Source organism: Fukomys damarensis, unplaced genomic scaffold, assembly GCF_012274545.1.
Source record: "Fukomys damarensis isolate Sample0158 unplaced genomic scaffold, DMR_v1.0_HiC HiC_scaffold_37, whole genome shotgun sequence".
Taxonomy (NCBI): Eukaryota; Metazoa; Chordata; class Mammalia; order Rodentia; family Bathyergidae; genus Fukomys; species Fukomys damarensis.
Window position 1 is genome coordinate 57046 of NW_022900949.1, and position 23938 is coordinate 80983.

The following is a 23938-nucleotide window of genomic DNA, read 5'->3' on the forward strand; positions in this document are numbered from 1 at the left end:
CCGGAGCCGGGGTGTGGGCCATCCCGGTGCCGGCCGGGACTCGGTAGGGGCCGCGGTGTGCGGGTCCCTGGTGTCCCTTGGGCTTGGCAGACCTGCAGGACCTCCGTTCCTTAAAGGTCCGGGGTGCACGGCCTCAGCCCGGCTTTAGCTCCTCAGGCCGCGCCGCTCCAAACGTGCCCACAAGACTCAGGATATGTTATGTTTAACGCTGTGAGGACTGAGAGAAAGGATCACCGGGCCTCATGGTGCTGGTGGACACCGGTGATCCCGGCGATCGGGAGGCTGAGGCAGGAAGATCGCTGCGAGTTGGAGTCCACCCTGGGCTACCTGTGAGATGAAGGCCAGCCTGAAGTATATAGTGAGACCCTGAGTCAAACGAATAACGAAAAAACAAAACAAAAACTGAAGAAAAGATCAGAAACATTCGATAGTTTGGCAGTGTGAGGCGGTGGTAGAGTGTTTACCGAGCATGCAGTGAACTCCTGTGTTACAGATGCAGCTGAGCAAGGCAGGAGAAAGTGAGGCTGCCAAGGGACCCCTTCCGGAAGGAGCTGCCTGTTAACGCTGTGAGCATCATCAGACTCGGGCAGCTACACGGACGTAAGATTGTGTCGGAGTGGAAGGGGAGAGCAGTAGCACCTCAAACTGTTATGGGCAGTTGTATGGTAGACACTTTAATAGTAGCGTAGGCACTATTTTAAGAATTGAAATGCTGATTGAGGTGGACTTTATCTTAAAGGAAGATTGTAATAGGAGCAAACCCTGAAACCTGAGCTCTGCAGCCATAGGAGTGCTTAGTGAGAAAGGACTTTTTCTTGCTGGGAGCAGCAAAGTGGGAGGAGAAAGAAAGAGAGAGGAGGAGATGGTTGATGGTGGTAAAATCCATGCCGACAACAAGGGGTCTTCCGCTGAGGTTAGATATTTTTGTAATGTGGGAATGAAGGACTTGTGTGCTGGCTCAATCTCAGACATCAAAGGCATTAAGAAAGGAGGAGATTTAGTAAAATTTAGATAAATTTGTATTACTGCACATCAGGTAGTCTAATCCGTTTTCTTTGTTTTTTGAGAGTTCTGCCATGCCATCCAGCCTGGCCTAGAATTCACTGTGTAGCCCAGGCTGGCTTTGCACTCATAAGGATCCTCCTTGCTCAGCCTCAAGAGAAGCTATTTTCTAGTTGACCCTTGTAATTTACTGTTTAGTGTTTTCTCCTGGCTTTGAAATTCTGCATGCATAGAGGTTACAGCCTTTTCTTGTAAACATGTGGTCGGATTTCAGGTAAAGATCACTCTAACTTGATGAAATTTCTGCAGAGATTTCCTAGGTATGTATGTATGTAGGTATGCAGGATCTCACTATGTAACCCAGGCTAGCCTTGAACTCAGGGCCTTTCTCCTGCCTCCGATTGCCGAGGGCTGGGATTACAGGAATGTACCACCATTCCAGGCTCACCTACGCCCTTTTTTATTAGACACGAGAGACCTTGTCTAGCTGAGCGTTCCTTTTTTTTTTTTTTTTTTTTAGTATAATGGTTGCATTAGTGTGTGTTTTATATTCAGAACAAATATACTCATCATGGGGAATTGCTGTATATACACATCTCATCTTGCTCTGTATCTTAAAGTTTCACGGAAGCACCTATATCCCATTTGGAGATGGATTTATGACAGGAAGATTTTGTTCACCACTTGAGTTGTTTGCCAACTTGTTGGATTCTCCACGGTCCCTCTTATTCATGTACCGTGTTTGAAATTTTACATATTACTAAGAGTTTATATCTACTATCCAAAGTTCATTAAATGATAATTTAATTATACCTCTTAACTTTAAATATCCTTGGTGAGCTGGGTGCAGAGGTACGCTCATGCAATCCCAGCATCCAGAGGCGGATCACCAGGATCAAAATTGAATGGCCAGCGTGTGCCGCATAGTGACTGTCAGAATTCAAATAACAATGGTCTTTGCAAATATTTCTCATTTGCACAGTGAGTTTTGCTGTTATACCTGACTATTCCGTCTTGTTCATATTTCTCAGATTACTGATTTCCGTTTTATTAATGCAAGTGAAGTATTTTATTTCAAATTTTGATAATATTCTTAAATTGTCACCTAATTTTAAATATTTCAAAATTCACTTTATGACTCATATTTGAAACAAGAGATCATGTAAGAAGGAGGTTGAGGGCTGGGAGTTTAGCTCAGTGCCACCATCGCCTGCCTCGCAAGTGCAAGGTCGTTAGTTTGATCCCTGGTACAAAAAAAAAAAAAAAAAAAGAGGTCAGTATCAAAAACACATGGATAAGGCTGGGGATTTTAGCTCGTTTGTTCCACTGCCTGCCTCACAAGCACAAAAACCAGAGTTCGATCCCTAGTGCCCAAAAAAATAGAAAAAAAACATATGGATGACTTGAACGTGGTTCAGTTGTAGAGATGTTGGCTGTTGGTTCGTCATCGATGGCTTTTATGAGGTTGAGATAAAGACCACCTATATCAATTTTCTGCAGAGTTTTTTTTTTAATTGTGCATGGATATTGAACCTTGTGAGATGATCATATGGTTTTTGTCCTTGGCTTTGTTAATATAGTGTATTACGTATATTGATTTGCATATGTTGAACCATCCCTGCATCACTGGGATGAGTCCCGCTTGCTCATGATATATATAACCTTGATGATTTGCTGCATTCTGTTTGCCAGTATCTTCCTGAGGATTTTTGCGTCTGTGCATTAGGGAGATTGGCCTGTAACTCTCCTTTTTTGGTTGGATCCTTCTCTGGTTTTGGAATCCAGGGTAATGCTTGCTTCCAGGAATGAATTTGGTAGTATTGTTTCCCTTTCACTTTCATTAACATGCTGAGCAGTAGTGGCAGTAGGTATCTCTAAATTTGTTACGGAATTCAGCAGTGTATCCACCAGGGCCAGGGCTTTTCTTTGTTGGTAGGTTTTTAATTACATATTCAATTTCATTGGCTGAAATTAGTTTATTTAGAATCTCTATATCTTCTTGATTTAGTTTTGGTAATTTATATGTATCTAGGAATCTGTGCATTTTTTTTCTGTATTTTCCATCTTATTAATGTAGCAGCAGAGTGCCAGCCAGAACATACAGACAGGTAGTCCCGGAGAATGGGAGACACACCCAGAAGTTTTGAAGGCAAGTGTACATTTTTATTTTTAACGCCGGTGGGTCAGTGTGGGATTTCTCCACAGGGTCTGATCCTCTTTGAGGGTTGAGCAGGGCAGGTTAAACTCTCTGGAGGGGGTGGGCTTGCAGGAGTTAAGCACTTTCCATTGGTTGTATAGAGTACAAGTCATTGGGCCCAGCAAATTCACCAGTTATCAGATATTACAGACAGCAAGCTCAGTGCACAGAGCCACATCCCGTTTACATTTGGCGGGGAGATAGAAGTAGTAAACCTGAGAACAAAGAGTATTCCTGAGATGCTTGAGAGGAAGTGTCAGGACATGTGGAGAGAATGGGCGAAAACTTTTCCACCAGTAAGTTTGTCTTTAACTGCTGAGAAACATGTTCTCTGTTCATTAGAATGCAGGTTCTCAAAGTAGGTAGATAATGTCAGGACATGTGGAGAGAATGGGCGAAAACTTTTCCACCAGTAAGTTTGTCTTTAACTGCTGAGAAACATGTTCTCTGTTCATTAGAATGCAGGTTCTCAAAGTAGGTATTGATGATCTTCTGGATTTCTGCAGGATCTGTTGTGATTTCACCTCTTCATTCCTAATTGCGTGAATTTGAGTCTTTCCTTTTTTTGAAAAGGTTGGCTAAGGATTTGTTAATTTTGTTTAATCTTTCAAGCAACCAACTCTTCAATTCTTTGATTCTTTGTATTGCTTTCTAGTCTCAATTGCATTAATTTCTGCTCGGATCTTTATAATTTCCTCCCTCGTATGAACTTTGGGCTTGACTTGCTCTTCTTTTTCTAGAAGTTTCAACATTAGGTTGTTTTTTTGAGCCCATTCTTTTCCCAGTGTGAGAATTCACCACTATAAATTTCCCTCGTAGGACTACTTTCATTGTGTCCCGTAAGTTCCAGTATGTTGAGCTGTCGTTATTGTTTAATTGTAGAAATTATCTTATTTTTTCTTTAATTTCATCTGTGACCCATTGGTTGTTCAGGAGGGTGTTATTTAATCTCCTTGTGTTTATGAAGTTCTTGTGGATTCTTTTGCTTTTGATATCCAATTTCACTGATAATATGCATGAGATAATTTTAAGTCATGCATGTTCTATGAGCTAGTATAGAGTCTGTTTTGGAGAACATGCTATGTGCAGCTGAGAAGTATGTGTATTCTGATGTTGTAGACTGCAACACTCTGTAGACATCTTAAGTCCATTTGCAAACATTTGGTTCAATTCTAATAGTTCTTTGGTGATTTTTTTGTCTAGTTGATCTGTCTGTTTGTGACAGTGGAGTATTGAGGTCCCCCATTACAACTGTATTAATGCTTATATGATTTTTCCATGTCCACTAATATTTGTTTTGTTTTGCTTTGTTTTCCAAAATATTTAATCTATTTACTTGGAATTCAAAAATTCCCAGCTATAACACAGCAGTTATTCAATAAATGAATTCTCAAACTCTTTTTCTTTTAATATCCTGTTTTTGGATTTAACATAGAGATCTCTGATTTGAAGGAACACTACAAACAAATGTTTTCCAAGGCTTCTAGTGGAAGTGGGAGATATAGGCTTTGAAGAGCCACCTTCAGCCAAGTTAAAGGTCAGAAGAACCATCAAAGCCTTATCCTGATGTATAGAAGAAAATTCAGGGTTCAGAAAGATGAAGAACACAAAACAGCTTTATTGCTTTTACATGGCCAAGAATAGATAAATGTAACCCCCCCCCAAAAAAAAGGCAAAATGTGTATTCCCTGGGAAAAAGTTAAGCCTATTGGTATGGGTGGAGGGAAAAAGATCAAAACCCAAACAGAGCTGGCTTCCTGGAGGTGATTTATTCTACTGGCCTACTTTGCTGTATCTGTGCTTAAGAGTCAGTACTTTTAGAGCACAAAAACAAAGCTAAAAACTACATTATAAAATTTTTCAACAAAAATTTGACTTACTCCATGTAGGTTAAGAGGTAGTATAGACTCCTCTTCCCACTGTAGGCCTCCTCTTATCCTAAGTATAAAAATACACACCAGAGGACATTGACAATTGAGTAACAAAGTATTAATATCTCAAATAAGTATCCCAAAAGACAGCACCTGCTCATAATGAAGGAATAGGGCACCTCTAGCCTATCATGTAACTTAAAACCAAGCACTTAGAAATCTGTTCCACAAAGAGAACTACGTTAGAACTGTTAAAATACTACTTCATGGAATGTCATCATAGTTGTATTCTATTGCTGGTGATACCATGAAGTATTTTATTACGCATGAGTAAAGTAAGCCCAGGAAGATTAACTTAACCTTCTTTGGAAGTCTACCAATTAGTGGCAGAATCAAGACCAAAAATCTGGACATTCCAAGCATTTTACTCAGCTCATGAATTTGACAAGCAGGAAAATACTGACATTATGTCATTTGATCTTCCCTCCTATAATGAAAAATCCACTTGTGTTCTACCAGCCTTCTTTTCGTGATATTTTGGTTTCTTCAGAATTAGCATACTAGGGATTACAATATAGCAAAAGGAAGAGATGTTGTGTGCCACACACCTCCCCCCGTACTTGAATCCAAAAGCAGACTAGAAAAAAGTTAGTGTGTCCCTGAGAAGTTTGTTTCATTTTGGAATTGATTCAACTTAGTTTTAGGGAAAATATAAAATTAATGAATGGAATTAGAAATGCATAAGGAAAGCAGCAAGGGTGGGCATATACCTCAGTGGTAGATCTCTTGTCTAGTATATGTAAGGCCCTGGGTTCAATCCCAACACTGCCCCCTCAAAAAAAAAAAACAGACATTTAGATGGCTGTTGCTCTGAGTTTCCTTCAGAGCATCACTAGCCTGACTGACTCCTCATGCTTCCCATTTAATAGATGTCACCTCCCACAGCTGAAGAAATCATTTCAAACATAAGTCCATTTAGGCAGTATACAACCATGGAACTACAAAACCATTCACTGTCTAATTACCAGAGGTTAAGGCTATGAGGAAATCTGAGTCCCTTTTAACAGATGTCTGTGGATATTATCATGAAAGGAAAAGGTTTGTTCTTATACCCATTTCCTCATTAAATAAATTAGACCATAGTTGCGGAATCAAAACACAGAGGGATCGAAGCACCAAGGCCAGAGACAAGTTAGATTTGGCACCAACTATATAAATGACAGAAAGCTGCATAGTGTGCCCTTGTCCAACCACTGCCCATAGCATTGCTTCCAATCCACCTCCTGATCCCAGCCCTTAATTTCCCCTAATTTACATTCCAATAGGTTTACCCAGGTCAATGTTGGTTTTAGCTTTCTCGGTCCTTTTACTTGCTATAATATGTACTCTACATTAAATGTGATCAGTTGCAAAAGGTAATCTCTTCACGAAACCTTCAAAACAAAATACCAGATTCCCTATTAACAAGAAAAGGGGATCAAAGTTTAACAGGCCAAAATAAAAGACAAGGAGTCTGTCAAAACATGTATAGCTGCTGCAGGACAGTTCTGACCTCAGACCCACTGTGCTGAAGGAGTCACTAGCAGAAACCCGGTGGTGTAAGAACTATTAATAGTCAGACAAGTGGGAAACGAGAATGTTACCTTTCCCATTTAGTCATCCTCCAACCTCTCAGTGGATCGCTCATCCATAGCCACTTTCCAGTTTGTGCATTTGTTTGTCCTTTTTTGTATTTCACTTTTAGCTATAGGGATATGGACTTTTTCCTCTCTCTTTTTCCTTTTGGTTTTCTTAGTGACTCTTTCCTCGCTTTCTTCAGAACTACAGGATGTCAAATAATCTGAACGGGAAGTGTGACTTTCTGCCCCTAAAAATCAAACTGGTTTTTTGAGAGACTTTTTCTGGATTATTTTCTTGTGCTTATGTAGTTGCTTCCTTTTCCTGGTACTAGAAGCACCAGTTTCTTCTGAGAACTCACTTAAGGAATCTGCTGTTACATCTCTGGCTTCCTTCTTGCTTTTCTTCTGTTTTGTGTGTGACCTTTTTTTTTCTGCTTCTATTTGTGGGACTTTTTTGACTTCTTATGTTTGCAGAATTCATGGATAGATGATTTTATCTGAAGAGATATTTTCTTCCCATTGGTAATATCTTGTTGACCACTGTCTGTTTCACATTCTCCTTATAACTTCTGTGACCCCATCTGTCTGGCATGTTAATTTCATAATCATATGACTTCTTGTCCCCGGATTTGGCCTTAACAAAATCATTTTCCATTGTTCCAGACGTTTCAGTCTTTGGCCTTCAGTATTCTTTCTGGCTTTCTTCATCAAAACCATCACTACTCATTCAGCTTGAGCTGCTGGGTAACATTTTCCTTTTGATTTCTGGGTACGTATCTGTTTCTCTATTTCTCTTATTTTCCACATATCTGTTTCTTCCTAGATCTTATTGTGAGCATCTGTGTGCCAAATGGCATTCCTCAGGAGGACTTTCCCCAGCAGAACCAGGGCATTCTTCAGTTCCCCAGCAGTGCACCACAGCCTTGAGTGGTGGGAGTTGGGGGAGCAAGCAGTCTGAGAGAAAAAGGAAGAGGCTTTCTTTACAGATGGGAAGTCGTGCTCCTGAGAAATTCTTTCTTTGAATGGGATACCTAGAGACTCCCACTTTTAGACACTTCTGAAGTCCCCGGGTACAGAAAGAAAGCAGGCACTCTAGGAAGAGAAGTGCTTCACATTCTGCTGAAAAGCAAGCCCAATATATGAAGAGGGAAATTCTGGAACTTGATGTAAGATCTTTCCATGTCCATAAACATTGTTTTATATAGCTGGGTACACTGCTATTTGGTGCATATATATTTATGATTATTATCTCTTCCTCTTGGATTGCTCCCTTTACCAGCATGTGCAGTGACCTTTGTCTCCGTTAATCAGTATTGGCTTGAAATCCACTTTGTCTGCAAATAGAATACCGCCCCTGCTTTTTTCCAGGTTCCTGTCTCATGGATTATTGTTTCCCATCCCTTGATTTTCAGTCTGTGGATTTGTTTTTTAATTAAATGTGTTCTTGTGTGCAGCATATTGTTGGATCTTGCTTCTTGATCCATTCTGTCAGTTTTATTTCTTTTGATTGGTGAATTGAGTCCATTATCATTGATGGTTCTAATGGATATGTATCGTCTCATCTCTCGTTATTTTCTCGCTCTTGGCTTCTTTCCTTTTCTGTTTAGTTACTTCCCTTGTCTGGTGGATTCATTCTGTTGGGGTTCATATAGTTGTAATCCTTATTTTCTTTTTCTTGAATATCTTTCAGAATACTTTGGAGTGCTGGTTTTGTGGTCATGAATTTCTTCAGGTGTTCTTTGTCATGGAAGTGTCTTATTTTTCCATCAGTTTTGAAGGATACTTTGGCAGGGCACATCAATCTGGGTTGGAGGTTGTTTTCCTTTAGGGCTTGAAATACTTCAAGCTCTCCTTGACTTGAAAGTTAGTGTTAGGAAGTCTGCTGAGCCTTTCTTTAGAGATGGTTTGTGTCTTTTCTCTAACACCTTTTAATATTATGTCCTTCTGTTGAATTTCTGGAATCTTTATTATATGTCTTGGGAAGATTTTTTGATCATGGCTAATTGGAGTTTTATATGCCTCACTTATCTGTATGTCAAATTCTTTTCCCCCATGGGAAGTTTTCTGCCATTACTTCTGAGAATAGGTTTTTTATATCATTTGCATTATCTCCTGCTTTTTCACTGACTCCAGTCAATCTTATTCTTTGCATCATCTAGCAGCTACTGGATTGATTTCTCATGGTCCCTTGCTATTTTTAAGAAATCTCTCTTTTCTTGATCACTAATCACAATCCTGTCTTCTATAGCTGATATTCTGTCCACATTTAGTCATTCTACTGTGATACTTTCAGTGGAGTTTTTAATCTCGGGTATCTGAATCTGTTTCATGAATTCCATTTCTTTCCTGTGCTGGGTGTTCGTGCTTACCATCATGTTCCTGAGCTCCTCTTTTTTTTTTTTTTTTAATCTATAATCTCCTCCAGAGTCACTAAGCATATATTTCATTCTGGTCACCAGCTCTGTAGTTATATGGGAAATTATTTCTGCTTTGATTTTTTTCTAGAGCCTCATTCAACTACTTTGTCACTTCTGCTGTTACCATTTCAGAGTCCAGGTGGGTGGCTTTCAGATTGTTCCACTTCATTGTTACCGGGGTTTGCCTTTGGTGACTTAAGTGACTTCTCATTTTCTCTTTTTTAAATTTTAATTCCTGAGTTGATGCTTGTAAATTGCTTATGGCCTGTAGCTTTATTGCCAAAATTCAGAAACCTTAGAAAATGAATACTTCTCAGAAGTGTCTTCCAGGTATAGCTAGCTTTTGGGTTTTGAGTCTGTTCCAGGATCCTACCTCATCAATTTATTGGGGGTGAGAAGTTTCTACCTACTTGGTCCAGCCACCAATTCTTTGGTATTGGCCTACAGATTTTCTTTTCAGACCCCTAGGCAATCCCAGTCTTGGTATACTGGGAGGAATAACTGTTGAGCACAGTGATAACACCTTGGCTAAAGAAGTACAGTCAACAATAAGAATACCATCAAACATGACCTAGAAAATGACAAATTGTAGCCCTTAATTTGGCAATTTTACATTTATGGAAGGAGATTTTAAAGGGGTTAGAGGCCAAAAGCAAATAGAATAAGAGGAAGAGATCAGAAGAAAGGCTGGAAGACAAACTTTAGAAACTGGTGAGGAAAACAGGTGGGAAAGAAAAGGAAAGAGAAATAAGAACAAACAGAACAGCAAGAAAAAACTAGAAACCATGTTCAAGCAATCCAGAAAAAGCAAAACAAGAACTAGAAAGGAGGGAAAAAGAAAGAAAAGTGAAAAAATTAAAAAAGAGGAAAAAATCCAAAAGTCCAATTCAAGGTGTGTCTCTGCTCACTCTTAGGCAGTGTGGGCAAACAGAGTCCAGAGCCAAATTGATAATCCCAGCAAACTAGCTGTAACATCATGGTGAGGTAGTGAATAATCACGGTCAGCCTGCCTCTTTAGTTACTCTGAAGTTAGGTTGGTTTCTGGCTATAAGGCTGGAACTAGATTCCTTGAGCCTATGTATAACAGTCTATGTGTCTCCTGCTGACTTGAACTCAGTACCCATACCAAGGCACTGGGAACCACTAGATGGAGTCCACTTGCAGCTGTTCTGATTTCCCAGCTCAGTTGACCCCTCTCCAAAATGGCTACCGGTCAATCGCCCTGTCCTGGAAGTGTGAACCTGAATAACTCACCAGCCCCTGCAATCCAGTGCATTAACTCTTCTGATCCACTGGTGTGTTTCTCCACGGAGGCCTCTAGGGTTGCCAGCAGTTACTGTGTGTCTGCAGGTTCAGCCCACTGTTCCCTCATTAAGAGTCTGGGCTCTGGGAGAGAATGCTACTTGGTACCTCCCTCCTCTTCATTTATGTCTCTGTTTTCACAAAATAATGAGAATAGTTTTATCAAAGATAATGAACTGTCAAATACTATCTGCATTTTACTATTGATTTGAGTGCATCCTTAGAAAACTGAATGAAACAAAAACTCAGGATATTTTTGCAAATTGTATGCTGTCTAGCAGTTTTGTGTGAATTTTTATACAAGCACCGTTTTATGAGTTATATAAAATACTATAAAAATAGAAAAAAAATGTTTAAGACTCCCTTCATTGCCCCTGTTGACTTCATTTCTTGCCTCAGATCCTTCCTGTGTCCCAGGGACCCACTTCCCTCCTCCTCGCCTTGCTGTATTCCAGTATCAGGACACCAAATCTCAGAGAGGCTCTTTCTCTGCTGCTCACCATTCCACCATCTTTCCAGAAGCTGTCTTAATGCTTCTTAAAAAAATTTTTCCCTTCCCCTCCTTCTGCCTTTTCATCTCTTGCTCCTTTTCCCATTTGCAAAAGGTCTTTCATATTATCAACTCATATTAATGAAATACTTAAAATTTATAATGCCCTTCATTGCATAAAAATGATTTAATCTCTATTAATAATTTTTAAGTATTCTTCTACTGTTTTCTAGTTTCATTCCAATATGATATGAGATCTAACTTTTACATGCTTTCCCTTCTTTTGATATGCTGAGGTCTTTGTTATTCCTCTGAACATCGTATATGTTGGTGAATATTTCTTCTGCTTTCTGAGAAGACTGTATTTTACAGGTATTAGGTGAAGTATTATGGAATATCCAGTGAGTCCACATGAGGTATAATATTTCTAATTTTTACTCTGCGGTAACCAATTTCTTTTTCTTAGTAAAACATGTTTACAGTATATGCAGTTTACAGTCAAATGAGAGACACTATACAGTGTTTAAACTTATGTATCTGATTTATTTCTCAACATTATACTTTCCAGGTGCACCTAATTTCCTACACATGTCTCAAAATTGTCCTTTGTAATTGAGTAGTTTTCCATTATGCACAGATGCTACATTGTTTTTACTCATTGTCTGTTGATGGGCATACAGGCTGCCTCCAGGATTTAGCAATTATGAACTGTGTAGCTATTATAAACATTGGCATGCACTTGTCTCTGTAGTATGATGTCTTAAACTCTTTGGAGAAGATATCTATAAGGGAGATTGCTGGGTCATGTGGAATTTCTAAGTTTAAATCTTTAAGGAATTTCTGTATTGATTTCCATACTGTTTGTGATACTTTACAGTCCTACCAGAAATGTAGGAGAGATTGTTTTTCACCACAGCCACACCAACATTTTTTATTTTTTCATTTCTTGACTATTGCCATTCTTTCATTGTTTTAATTTGCATTTCACTGATGACCGGGGATTTTTAACATTTTTCTTCTTTGGTCATTTGGCTTTCTTCCTCAGAGAGATGTCTCTTTCATTTGTGCATTTCTTCATTGGTCGTTTTTTTTAAGATAGTCTGAGTTTTTTTGAATTTTTTATATATTGTAGGTATTAGTCCTCTGTTTGAGGAATGGCTGACAAACATTTTCCCCTATGCTACATGTTGTCTCTTCAATCTACTTATGATTTCTGCACTATTCCTAAAGTTTTTACTTTGATGTAACACCATGTATTGATTCTTGCTGCTATTTCTTGTTTAATAGGGGTTTTGTTTTTAAAAAATCCTTTGCTGTATCTATGTCTTCCAGTGTTTTATTAATCTTATCTTTGTGTAGGTTTAATGTTTTGGATTTAATGTTTAGATCTTCGATCTATTTTTATTTTGATTTATGACATGGTGAGTCATACAATTTCAGTGTCAACCTTCTGCAAACAGATACAGTTTTCCTAGCACTACTTGTTGAATAGGCTATCTTTCTTCCAATTTATGCTTCTGACCTCTTTGTCAAAGATCAAATAGCCGAGCGTGTCAGGGGTTGTTTCTTTATCCTCTATTCTACCCCACTAATCCATGTGACTTTTTGTTCTAGGACAATGCCATTTTTATCACTGCTGCTTTGTAAAATACCTTGAAGTCAGGTATATTGATGCTTCTTCCTTTTCATGATTACTTTTGCTATTCTGCATCTCTCCTGGTTTCAAATGAATTTTAGGATCATTTTCTCTAGATCTATAAAGTACTGTATGATCTTGATGTTTTGATTTAGACTTCATTGAATCTGTATAACATTTTTCAGAATATGACTTTTTTTTTTTTTTTTGACATGATCTTGCTATGCAACCCAGGCTGGCCTTGAATTCAGTATTGACCCGACCCCAGACTGGCCTCAAAGTCACAGAAATCCTCCTGCCTCACCCCTCTGAGTGCTGAGATTACATGGATGTGCCATCATGCTCTGCAGGAGAATGGTCATTTTGACTGTATTCGTTCTTTCTATCCAGAAGCACGGCATGTTTCTGTTGTCTGATGTCCTCTTCAATCTCCTTTCACAGAGTACTGTAGTTTTCTTTAAGGAGGCCTTTCACTTCCTTGGCTAGGATAATTCCTACAGTAAATTTTTATTTTTCTTGATGCTCTCGTGAATTGTATTATTTTCATGGCATTTCATCAAGTTCATAAGTGCTACAATAAAGTTAGTTCATAAATGCTATGTAGCATTAGAGCTACAGTACACAAATGCTAATAATTTTATCTTGCTTTTGTGTCCTGCTACATTGCTGGAATTGATTATTAATCCAAGAGAATTCTTGGTGGAGTTCTTTGGGTCTTCTATGTAGACTGCCATGTCCTCAGCAAATAATGGTAATTTAAGGTTTTCCTTTCCTGTATGCTGTATATCCTTTTTTTTTCTGTTGCCTGATTGCTCTGGCTAATGTTTCAAGTACTATATATTGAATATAAGTGGTGCTAGTGGGTATCCTTGAACTTTCCCAGTTTTAGAGAGAATGCTTTTAATTTTTTCCCATTTAATATGATGTTGGTTGTTGCTTTGTCATAAGTAGCTTTTATCAAATTCAAGCATGGTCCTCCTATACATAATTTCTTCAGAGTTCTTATCATGAAAAGGAGTTTGGATTTTGTTGAATGCCTTTTTGCATCTATTGATAAGATCACATCATTTCTCAGCTTGTTTCTGTTCTTGGGATGTATTACATTTATCAATATGTGTATATTGAACCATCCTTGCATCTCTGGGATGAAACTTATTTGCTTATAATATACAATCTTCTTGATGATGTGCTGTATTCTAGTCACTAATCTTATTTGAGGAGTTTTGCCTGTATGTTTCCTTGTGAGAATGGCCTATCATTTTCATTTTTAGTTGGAACTTTGTCAGAGTTTGGAATCAGAGTGATTGATGCTAGCATCCATAGTGAATGTGGGAGCACTCCATACCTTTCTATTTCTTTGCAGAGCTTGAAGAGTATAGGTGATACAACATTCTTGAAGGTTTTGCAGAATTCAACTGTGAAACCATTGGGTGCTGAGCTTCATTTTGCTGGTATATTCTTTCTTACTATCTCTTATTTCACTGATTGTTATTCGGTTATTCAGTAGTGTGTGTGTGTGTGTGTGTGTGTGTGTGTGTGTCTTGGGTTAGGTTGGTAATTTGTATGAGTTGTATGAGCTGTCTTTCTTTCAAAGAGTTTGTTGGAATATTTTTTCAAAGTCATTAATCTTGATTTCAACAGTAGCTGTTGCAATTTCTTTTTTCACTTCTGATTACATTGAGGTGAGTCATTTCACTTTTTCTTTTGGTAAGTGTGGCTAAGAACTAATCTATTTTGTATATTCTATGAGCCAGTTCTTCAATTTGTGATATTTTGTATTTTGAGTCCCAATTTCATTGATTTCTGCTTTAATCTTTACAATTTTCCACCTTAATTTTGCTTTTGGCCTGCTGTTTTTCAGGTAGCTTAAGATTTCTCATAAGGTTATATAATTGAATTTGCTCTGTTTTTCTAATGTATTGATTACAGTGAACTTCTCTCTCAGGACTGTTTCATAACTAGCCAAAGTTTGCAGTGCCTTTTACAGGCATTGTCATCAACTTCCAGAAATGTTTACATTTCCATTTTTATTGTACAACCCATTGTTTTTGTTTTTGTTTTTGTTTTTTAGGAGTATGTGATTAATTTTCCAGGTTCTTCAACCTTTTCTGTGATTTCTTCTGTCATTGATTCCCATTTTCATTCCACAGCAGTCTGATAGTACATATGGGGTGATTTTGATTCTTTTATTACTTGAGTAGGATTTGGGGCCTAGAATGTGGTCTATTTTGGAAAAAGTACCATGTGCTACAGAAGAGATAGTCTGCTGCTTTAGTTGGGGTAGAGTACACTGTAAATATTTTAAGTCCATATTTCCATGGGGGTGGATCATCTCTGATACCCCTGTTGTTCCTAGAATTTATTCTTCTGTTTTAGAGAACACAAACTCACATTTTGGATATATAGCAGGTTAGGAGCTACATTTCCCTTGTTTGGATTATTTTGCTTATTTGGATTACTTGGTGCCCAATATCAATTTGATCATTAGCAAATCAATAAGACGTACTCCTAGATTTCCTCACATGTCCTCTCCTGGCATCTTATCTGTTTTTATGAATTCTTCAAGATTACATTGATCAGACCGGGTGCGGTGGCACACACCTGTAATCCCAGCACTCAGGAGGCTGAGGCAGGAGGATCGCTGTGAGTTCGAGACCAGCCTGAGCTACATAGTGAGTTCCAGGTCAGTCTCAACTACATAGTGAGACTCAAAAAACAAAGAAAATCCAAAAAAAAAAAAAAAAAAAGGATTACATTGATCATATGGTTGATATTGCCAGAAGTTGTATCTTAAAATGCAACTTCAGCTCATTAATAAAAGAGCTTCTGTGGGTCATTGCAAGGAAGCAGTGAAACTAAAATATTATTAACAAGATTTAACAGAACCATGAACATTCTGTAAAACTCGCTGTAAATGGCAAATATTCTAGACTGTGAAACTGGCATTAATGGGGCCACTGCTCCATCCAGTTCTGCAGCAAACTACTTAGAGAGTACAAAGACATGTAAAGTATATATGTACTGAAGGGCTGGGGAATTAGCTCAGTGGCACCACACCTGCCTCGCAAGTGCAAGGTACTGAGTTCCATCCCCAGTACTGGAAAACAAATTGAAGTAAATAGTAAAGGAGCTTACTAGGTAGAGGAATAAGACAAAAATTAAGTACATAAAATGAACATAGAGCCAAGAATAGCAGTCATGATTGTTTCTTATGGCTTGGAAGTGTATATATAACCTTTGAGAAAATATGTGCACCCATTTGATATGAGAGCTCTCTACATACCAAAGATTTTGAAAGGTGACGTCCCTTCTAAAGAGTCTGTTTATATCTGAGAAGGTATTTAACTCCCAATGAATCAGCTTGATTATTCCCTGAGGAGCTGTGGGAAGCAAATAGACTGTAGAAGTGAGCCCACAAGAAAGAGTGTACTGATAACGTTTCTGGTCTTTTTTCACAACTATTTTGTCTATATCGTATGTGATAATGAATAGGTCTCATAAAACCATGCTCTAAATCACTGTCTTCTGCATTAAAATAGGGATACTATATATTTTTTGAGGTTCCTTTTTTTGGTCTTGAATATATAAGGTAGCTGATTTGTTCCTAGAATTAGACCTTATAGAAATAATACCTATTTTGAAGATATTTGTCTCTTCATAAATGCTGTGCTTGTTTGCACAACGTGCTTAGTGAATGTGCCTAAAATATAATAGACTACATGCATTCTTCACATAATGACTGAGTCCTGTTCCTGTGGTTAAGTTGCTAAATGAATGGGGTGCTAAATGAGGAACTGTATACAAGTGTGTAATTTACAATATTTGAGACAAAGAAGTGGTCCAAATAAACTCCAACTTGGTGACTTGCTTTTATTTGTGTAACTCTTACATGCAGTACTATAATATGTAACAGATCATAAATTTTACAGTGCTACATTATACAGTAAAATCAGCAAAAATTAAACTACTGTATTAACAAGGTGTGCTGTACAGAAAAAGACATTGAGTCTGTCATTATATGCAGAACTGTACAAAAAAGCAAATGGGTCATAAGTCTGAGTGGTTTGTCATAATTCAGAAACAGAGTGCCTCAGGTTTAATTCCAGAGAGTATTAAAACAGGTAGGTTGTCAAATGAGGAATATCTGTATTGGCTTCAGTGTTTCTGTCTAGGATATTCTTGAGTATTTTCTGAAGTGCTGGCTTACTGTTCATATGTTTCTTGAGCTGGTCTTTTTCATGAAATGTCCTTACCTCAATCTATTTTGAAAGACAGCTTTCCTTGGGAACTTATACTAGGTTGGAAGTTATTCACTCAGGGTTTGAAATGTATCACTTCTGGTCTTTAAGCTCTTCTGGTCTTTAAGGTTTGCGTTAAGAAGTCTGTTGTAATTCTAATTGTTTTACCTTTATAGGTGTTTTTTTTGTTTTTCTCTATCTTAAATTTTTGTTGTTATGGTTTTTGGCTATCTGGCAGTATAATAAGGATATGCCTTTGTGAGATTCTTTTTTCATTACTATTATTACATATGTATAATATATATATAGTTCAGACTGGGCAATCTGTCCTGGGTCTCTCCCTGGGCTGGGCACATGGGCCACGTTGTGTAGCTGGGAGGGACATTCAGTCCCATCATCCTCCCTGAGCTGGATGCATAGCCCTATTTTGTGGCCAGGGGCACAGCATTGAGTTGGATGTTCCGTCCCCACATTTCCCTTTCTGTAACACCTTAGAAATTTCTATCTCTTGGTGATAGGTAAGCATTTCATGTTGGTGAGCTATAAGACAGTGTATCTTCCTTTATCTAATTTTGTTACACATTTTCCAATAAATCTGTAATACTTGTCATCGGCGTTTGGAATTATAATTTATCAGTTTTACTTTGTGCTTAATTATAGTTTTATCTATGAAACCAGATTCAAGTAAATGTTGACTAAATCCAATCAGAGGAGGAAGGGATCTATTTTCTAAATAATAATTTGAAAATACATATATTTTCTATGTTCTGTTACAGTAAGTCATTAGATATTCACCCGCCTCAGTTCTTTTGACCCCACATCTGATCTAGTAGACCCTATTTGTGAACCATGCTTTACAAAGAGTATAAAAATAAAACAGGTTAACCAGCAGGAGAACCAGTATTTCCCATTCTGCTGTTTTTTTAGCAAGTGAATTCCCATCTAGAATTGAAATTTCTGCGTGATAAATGCATGTGGATAAAGAATAAGTGTTTGCTGACCAAGTCAAGAAGTAACCATTTATGGGGCTCAGACTCACTTCAGCTTTTTATGAGTCAATTTGAGACATTGTATGTTATGAGTCTCACTCTTCTTCCTGGAAATGTATTTCTGATGATTTAGGAGGCAGTGACGTTTGAGGATGTGGCTGTGAACTTCACCATGCAGGAATGGGCTTTGTTGGACCCATCTCAAAAGAAGCTCTACCGAGATGTGATGTGGGAAAATTTTAGAAATGTTACTGCCATAGGTAAGGAAGATATCATTTTTTGTTTATGCAATCAGGGAGCATTGGTTATTCCTCATCAGTGTAGTTTACTTTATTGGTATATGAAAATATTTTCATGAATTTTCCAGGCATAGTCATATTAAACCATGAATCTAACTGGAAGCTAATAATTTGTATGTAATATAGTAACTCTTCATTACATTTCTTTTTGTACACATTAGGAAGAAAATGGAATGAACAGCAAGTTGAAGATGAGAACAAAAATTACAGGAAACGTCTAAGGTAATTTTCACCCACTAGACTGTGTATCAACAGTCAGAAATATTAAAGCCAAGTAAAATATATACAACTGAGGCCATATTAAAAGAAATGTAGAGCCAAGCATCATGGCATATGCCTGTAACTCCAGCACATGGACAACTGAGGCAAGAGGACTGGCAGGAGTTCAAAGCCCAGCATGTGCTAAATAGTGAGTTTGAAGCCTGCCTTAACTGTTGTGTGGCCTTGTCTCAGTCAAACAAACAAAATGAGACCATGATCAAATTTCCTTAACCACACAAATTTCTCTGAAGATGCATACGTATTTATTGCCTACAACCTGACAGTTGAATATTTGAAATATCTCAATATCTGAAATGTAGGGAGTGATAACATCTTGCCATCAGTGATGTTATATAATGTATAATAAAATTTGTCCATGCTCACAATTTTAAAACTGTATGAAAACTGTTCATTGTATTTAGGCATTGACTACAGGTATATTTTTTAAAGTGTGTTCAGTTGAGAGCCAAGTGCTGGGTATCTAATTACATGTACATTTATTTTCAAAAGACCGCTTTCTTATCAAACAAATTATGGAAGTAATGCTATAAATATTTAAACACACACACATTCAGTATTTGCAACATTGGCAACCTTCAGAGACCACTCAAATCCAAGGGAATATCCCTGTTTTAATAATAGCAGCTTTCAAACAGTCCTTAAAAGTATTTAATCATGTTGTGACATACAGTATTAGAAGGCACTTTCCCATACATAATGTTGGTGGGAATGTCATCGTAGTATAAAACCTATGGAAATGTGCATAGAGAGGTTCCTCAAAAAAGTAAAAATAGAAATTCCATTTTACCCTGCTATGTTTCTACTGGGTGTATTCCCCAAAGTTAAAGTAATCAGAGACAACATACTCTCCCATCCTGCTTCTGTCTCTCTTAGACTGAAGCTATCTTTTCTCAAATTTTTCCTACTCTTACACATCCACAAAAAATAAAATAATCACATTACACAGATAACATGCATATCCATGTTTGCACTAGTAAAACTTACAAAAGCGAAGGTCTGGAAACAGCACAGTGCCCATTCACAGATGTGTAGAAAGGGAAAATGGGATAGCTGGGCAGGACGGAGCACACTGGAAGACTCAGTCACATTCATGCTCAGCCTGGGCAACTTGACTGATGAGACTCAGTTTCATAGTAGAAGATAACTCTGAGAACGTAGCTCAGTGTTAGATCCCTGGGTTCAGTCCCCCACACTGAAAATAATGTGATGCGTAAATCTAATGGAGTGGTATTCAGCCATAAAGGAGAAAGAAATGATATCTTTGCCGAGAAATGCGTGCATCTGCAATGCATATTCGTTAAATAAGATAAACGTAAAGCCCAATATGATGTGTTGTGTTTTGTTTGAGATATGCGTTAAGAAGTAAAGGAGAGATGGTAGAAAAGAGAGGGGCAGACATTTTGGAGAGAGGGGCAGACATTTTGGAGAGAGTGGAGAGTCTCAGGGGGAGGGGAAGCGGTGGAGGAAAAGGATATGAAAACAATCAGCAAGCGGTATACATATGTACCAGCTGTTCACATTCAGAGTAACCAGTGTGTATTACAAACATATCACTTCTAAACTCCCAAACGAATTTGGCCAAACTGTTCCCAAGCCATCATCCGTAGTGTACAGTAAATGCATGAACAAATAAGCTTAGGGAGCATCAAATCACATCTCTTCCTGGAAAACCATTAATATAAAAACACTTAAATTTGCCAAATTAAAACAATTTTTTTTTTCTTTGACAGAAGTGCAGAGGTAGATAAATGCTCTCAAAATAAATTATGGTATCAACAAGGAGAAATTGTATCTGTGATTACCAAGACAAATATGCACCTAAAACTGCTTGGTATAAAACCAGGTGAAAGCCTCACATGTGGAGATCCTCTGATCGGTCATTCATCATCAACCACGCGCATCATACGCAACCCTGGACTCAAATCATACAAGCTCCGTGGATTGAAACAAAAGCTGTCTAACTGTGACAGACATGGGAAAACTTCCACTGGCTTGCAGTCCTTCCAGAAATATGCAGAGACAAATCCTGAAGAAAAGCCCTGTGGATATAAGCAATGTGGACAGTCCTACTCTGCTTTCTCTGAAGGAAGTAGTAATGCTGAAGAGAAATCCTTTGCATGTAAGCAAGATGTGCAAGCTTTCAGTACATGCAACAGTGTTCAAATCCAGGAAAGAAATCACAGGAGGGTAAATACCTATATATGTATACAATGTGGAGAAGGTTTGAATTCTTACCAGGATATTCAGAAACATGAAACAGCTCACACTAGGACAGAATCCTATGTATATAAACACAAGTGGAAATCCTTAAATGAGAACACTCCATTTGGTAACCACAAAAGGACTCACACTGGGGGAAACCCCTACATATATAACCAACATAGGAAGGCTTTCAGCATACAGAGTTGTGGTCAGATGCGTGAAAGGATTCATAATGGGAAGAAACCCCATGTATGTAAGCAATGCGGGAAAGCTTTCAGGACACAGAGTCAGTATAAAATACATGAAAGGACTCACACTGGGGAGAAACCCTATGTATGTAAGCAGTGTGGGAAAGCTTTCAGCACAATTGGTAATTGTCAAAAACATGAGAAAACTCACACTGGGGAGAAACCTTATGTATGTAAGCACTGTGGGAAAGCTTTCACCACAAACAGTTATTGTCAAATACATGAACAAATTCACACTGGGGAGAAACCCTATGTATGTAAGCATTGTAGGAAAGCTTTCGCCACAAACAGTGAATGTAAAATACATGAAAGGACTCACACTGGGGAGAAACCCTATGTCTGTAAGCAATGTGGGATAGCTTTCAGCATATATGGCAATTATCAAAAACATGAAAGGACTCACACTGGGGAAAAACCCTATGTATGTAAACAGTGTGGGAAAGCTTTCACCACACATAAGAATTGTCAAAGACATGAACGACGTCACAGTGGGGAGAAGCCCTACGTATGTAAGCATTGTAGGAAAGCTTTCGCCACAAACAGTGAATGTAAAATACATGAAAGGACGCACACTGGGGAAAAACGCTATGTATGTAAGCAGTGTGGAAACGCTTTCAGGACACGTGGTCATTGTCAACTACATGAAAGGACTCACACTGGAGAAAAACCCTATGAATGTAAACAATGTGGGAAAGCTTTCAGTGGACAAAGTAATTGTCTACTACATGAAAGAATTCACACTGGGGAGAAACCCTATGTATGTAAGTACTGTGGGAAAGCTTTCAGCACACACAGTTATTGTAAAATACATGAAAGAATTCACACTGGGGAGAAACCCTATGTATGTAAGTACTGTGGGAAAGCTTTCAGCACACATAGTACTCGTCAAAGACATGAAAGAATTCACACTGGGGAGAAACCCTATGTATGTAAGCACTGCGGGAAAGCTTTCAGCACATATAGTGCTTGGCAAATACATGAAAAAGCTCACAGTGGTGAGAAACCCTATGTGTGTGAGCAATGTGGGAAAGCTTTCAGCAGAAAGAGTTATTGCCAAATACATGAAAGAGCTCACAGTGGGGAGAAACCCTATGTATGTAAGCAATGTGGGAAAGCTTTCAAGACACACAATAGTTATCAAAGGCATGAGAAGAATCATGCAGTAGAGAAAACTATTATGTGAGCAAGATGGAAATGCCTTTCAGTTATTCAGTAATCACCATAGGCAAAATTAAGAGAGTAAATAACTTGGAATTATTAAAGTGACTGGCCCTGATACGAAAGGAGAGTGCAGAGAAGCCCTTTTTATGAGATATTAAGTCTCTCAGTACACAATTATTACATAGCTGAAGGAATTCATAGAAGAGAATCGACATACGTGAACAGTGTGGGAAATGTTTTATTCTTCTCAGTGCATTGAAGTTCCTGAAAGAATCCCTATGAGAGGGAAGCCATAGGTATGCAATAAAGATGTGGAACTCTTTTTTTCCCTACTTACCTTGAAAATCATGAATAAACTCCCACTGAAGACAAAGCCTATGTAAATAATGTGTTAAGCATTTTATGATTCTCTTAACGTAAGAAAACATGCACAAACTCAGGATGTGATTTAGTATTAATACCGAACGTGAGAAAGCTAAGAATCAGAGTGACAGAGATGGAGAGGTGTTTCAGGAATGCGATACACTGTTGCAAAGCACACCTACAGGGACAGTGTTCCTTCAGTACATCTAAGGACGAATGCAATGATGAGGTTGGAATGTGCATAAGGTTAAGAATAAAAAAGCACCTTGCAAAAAAGATAATTAAAAAAACACCTTGCCTCCAATTCTTCAATACATGGTCTTTAAGGGACACATTACATGCAAACCATTGACTTAGTTGTATGGGTAAAGTGAAGTTTATTCATATGATGAAATTTTATTCAGTCTTAAAGGCAATCCTTTATTTGTGACAGTGTAGATTAACCAAGAGGTGATTATGTGGAATATGCAACGTACAGACAAAGCTTGAGCATCTTTGTTTTTAGCATCTAAAATTGACAACTTTTAAGCTTAGAGTTCTGTGATGGTTGCCACCTATTTGGTTGGGGAAGTTGAGAGATGTTAAGGAGAAAGCACAGTGTTTCTCTTGTAGAGTAAAATGGTACAGATCCCATAGTGCCTAAAGTGATCGATGCAGTGCTATGTAGAATTACAACAATTTGATAAAAGATGTCTTTGTGTTTTCTCCGTATACCCAAAAGGTGATTGTGTTAGATGACACAAATGCTAAAGGAAGAATGTGGTAATTTTATGATATAAACAGTAATATTGCATTGTACACTTTTGATATATGATTTTGCTATTCTTTGTTTTATGGAATGAATACAATTAATTTAGCAAAAACAGCATTACTGTGGTTTCATGATGTATCCACATAGTCTCCTTTCATCAACTTTTACAAAATGCATTTTAGTTTTTACTCTATTTATTTCTGAAAGTACTCAGCATTAGTTTGTCTGAAGGTTGTAGGATATTGTTAAGCTGAAAGTTTTTGATATTTTAGGGAAATTCATACTTGGTTCATTGGAAATGTTTGAGGTTATAATTTGAAAACAACTGACAGTGTTCATGAATTCATTTCTTCCCATTTTGACAGAAAGTTATATTTGTGTTTAAAAAAAAAAAAACCTCCTACATCATTTCTCTGGATAGACTTAGGTAGTCCAAACCTAGGGATCACTGTTTTCTTCCAGTACTGGGGATGGGACTCAGGACCTTGTGCTTGGCAGGCAAACATGGCACCACTGAGCTATATCCACAGCCCTAGGGATCATTTTTTTAACAAAGACTTTTGTTACCTTCAAGGCTCACTCTGACATGATGGGCAAGGCTTCTGTCCACCCAGTAAAGGTGTCAGTGCATATCAGGAGGTGGGTGTACCCCATACACATAGGCATGTGGGTGAGGTCTATTTACCAGTCTTCTCAAGGGATGAATCCACAACTTGGCTGGTTCAGGCAATGGGGAAGGATGAGCCTGGATATTATGGGTGACACAGACAGGACATGTCTCTAAGACCTGGATTACAATGTCATAGAATCTCATGAGTAGAAAAAAACGATGTGCTATAGACATGGCCACATGGCACTTTAGGTAGAAAGC

At 38.1% G+C, this 23938-nt stretch overlaps 1 protein-coding gene and 1 pseudogene across 3 annotated transcripts; one reads left to right on the forward strand and one right to left on the reverse strand.

Moving 5' to 3' along the window:
- Positions 1 to 379: 379 nt before the first annotated feature.
- Positions 380 to 23108, forward strand: LOC104876370 (zinc finger protein 709-like). 3 transcript variants are annotated; one of them, XM_010644351.3, is made up of 4 exons: positions 380 to 600; positions 17895 to 18021; positions 18222 to 18282; positions 20073 to 23108. In XM_010644351.3, exons 2-4 carry the CDS (start codon positions 17934 to 17936, stop codon positions 21973 to 21975), a joined length of 2052 nt encoding a protein of 683 aa, XP_010642653.1. In that variant the 5' UTR covers positions 380 to 600; positions 17895 to 17933; the 3' UTR covers positions 21976 to 23108. The 3 variants fall into 3 exon arrangements, with proteins under 3 accessions (XP_010642653.1, XP_033615201.1, XP_019066236.1); XM_033759310.1 differs by having other exon boundaries at positions 380 to 566; XM_019210691.2 differs by lacking the exon at positions 380 to 600 and having other exon boundaries at positions 17737 to 18021.
- On the reverse strand, positions 6723 to 7749 carry LOC104876369 (annotated as a pseudogene).
- Positions 23109 to 23938: the final 830 nt, after the last annotated feature.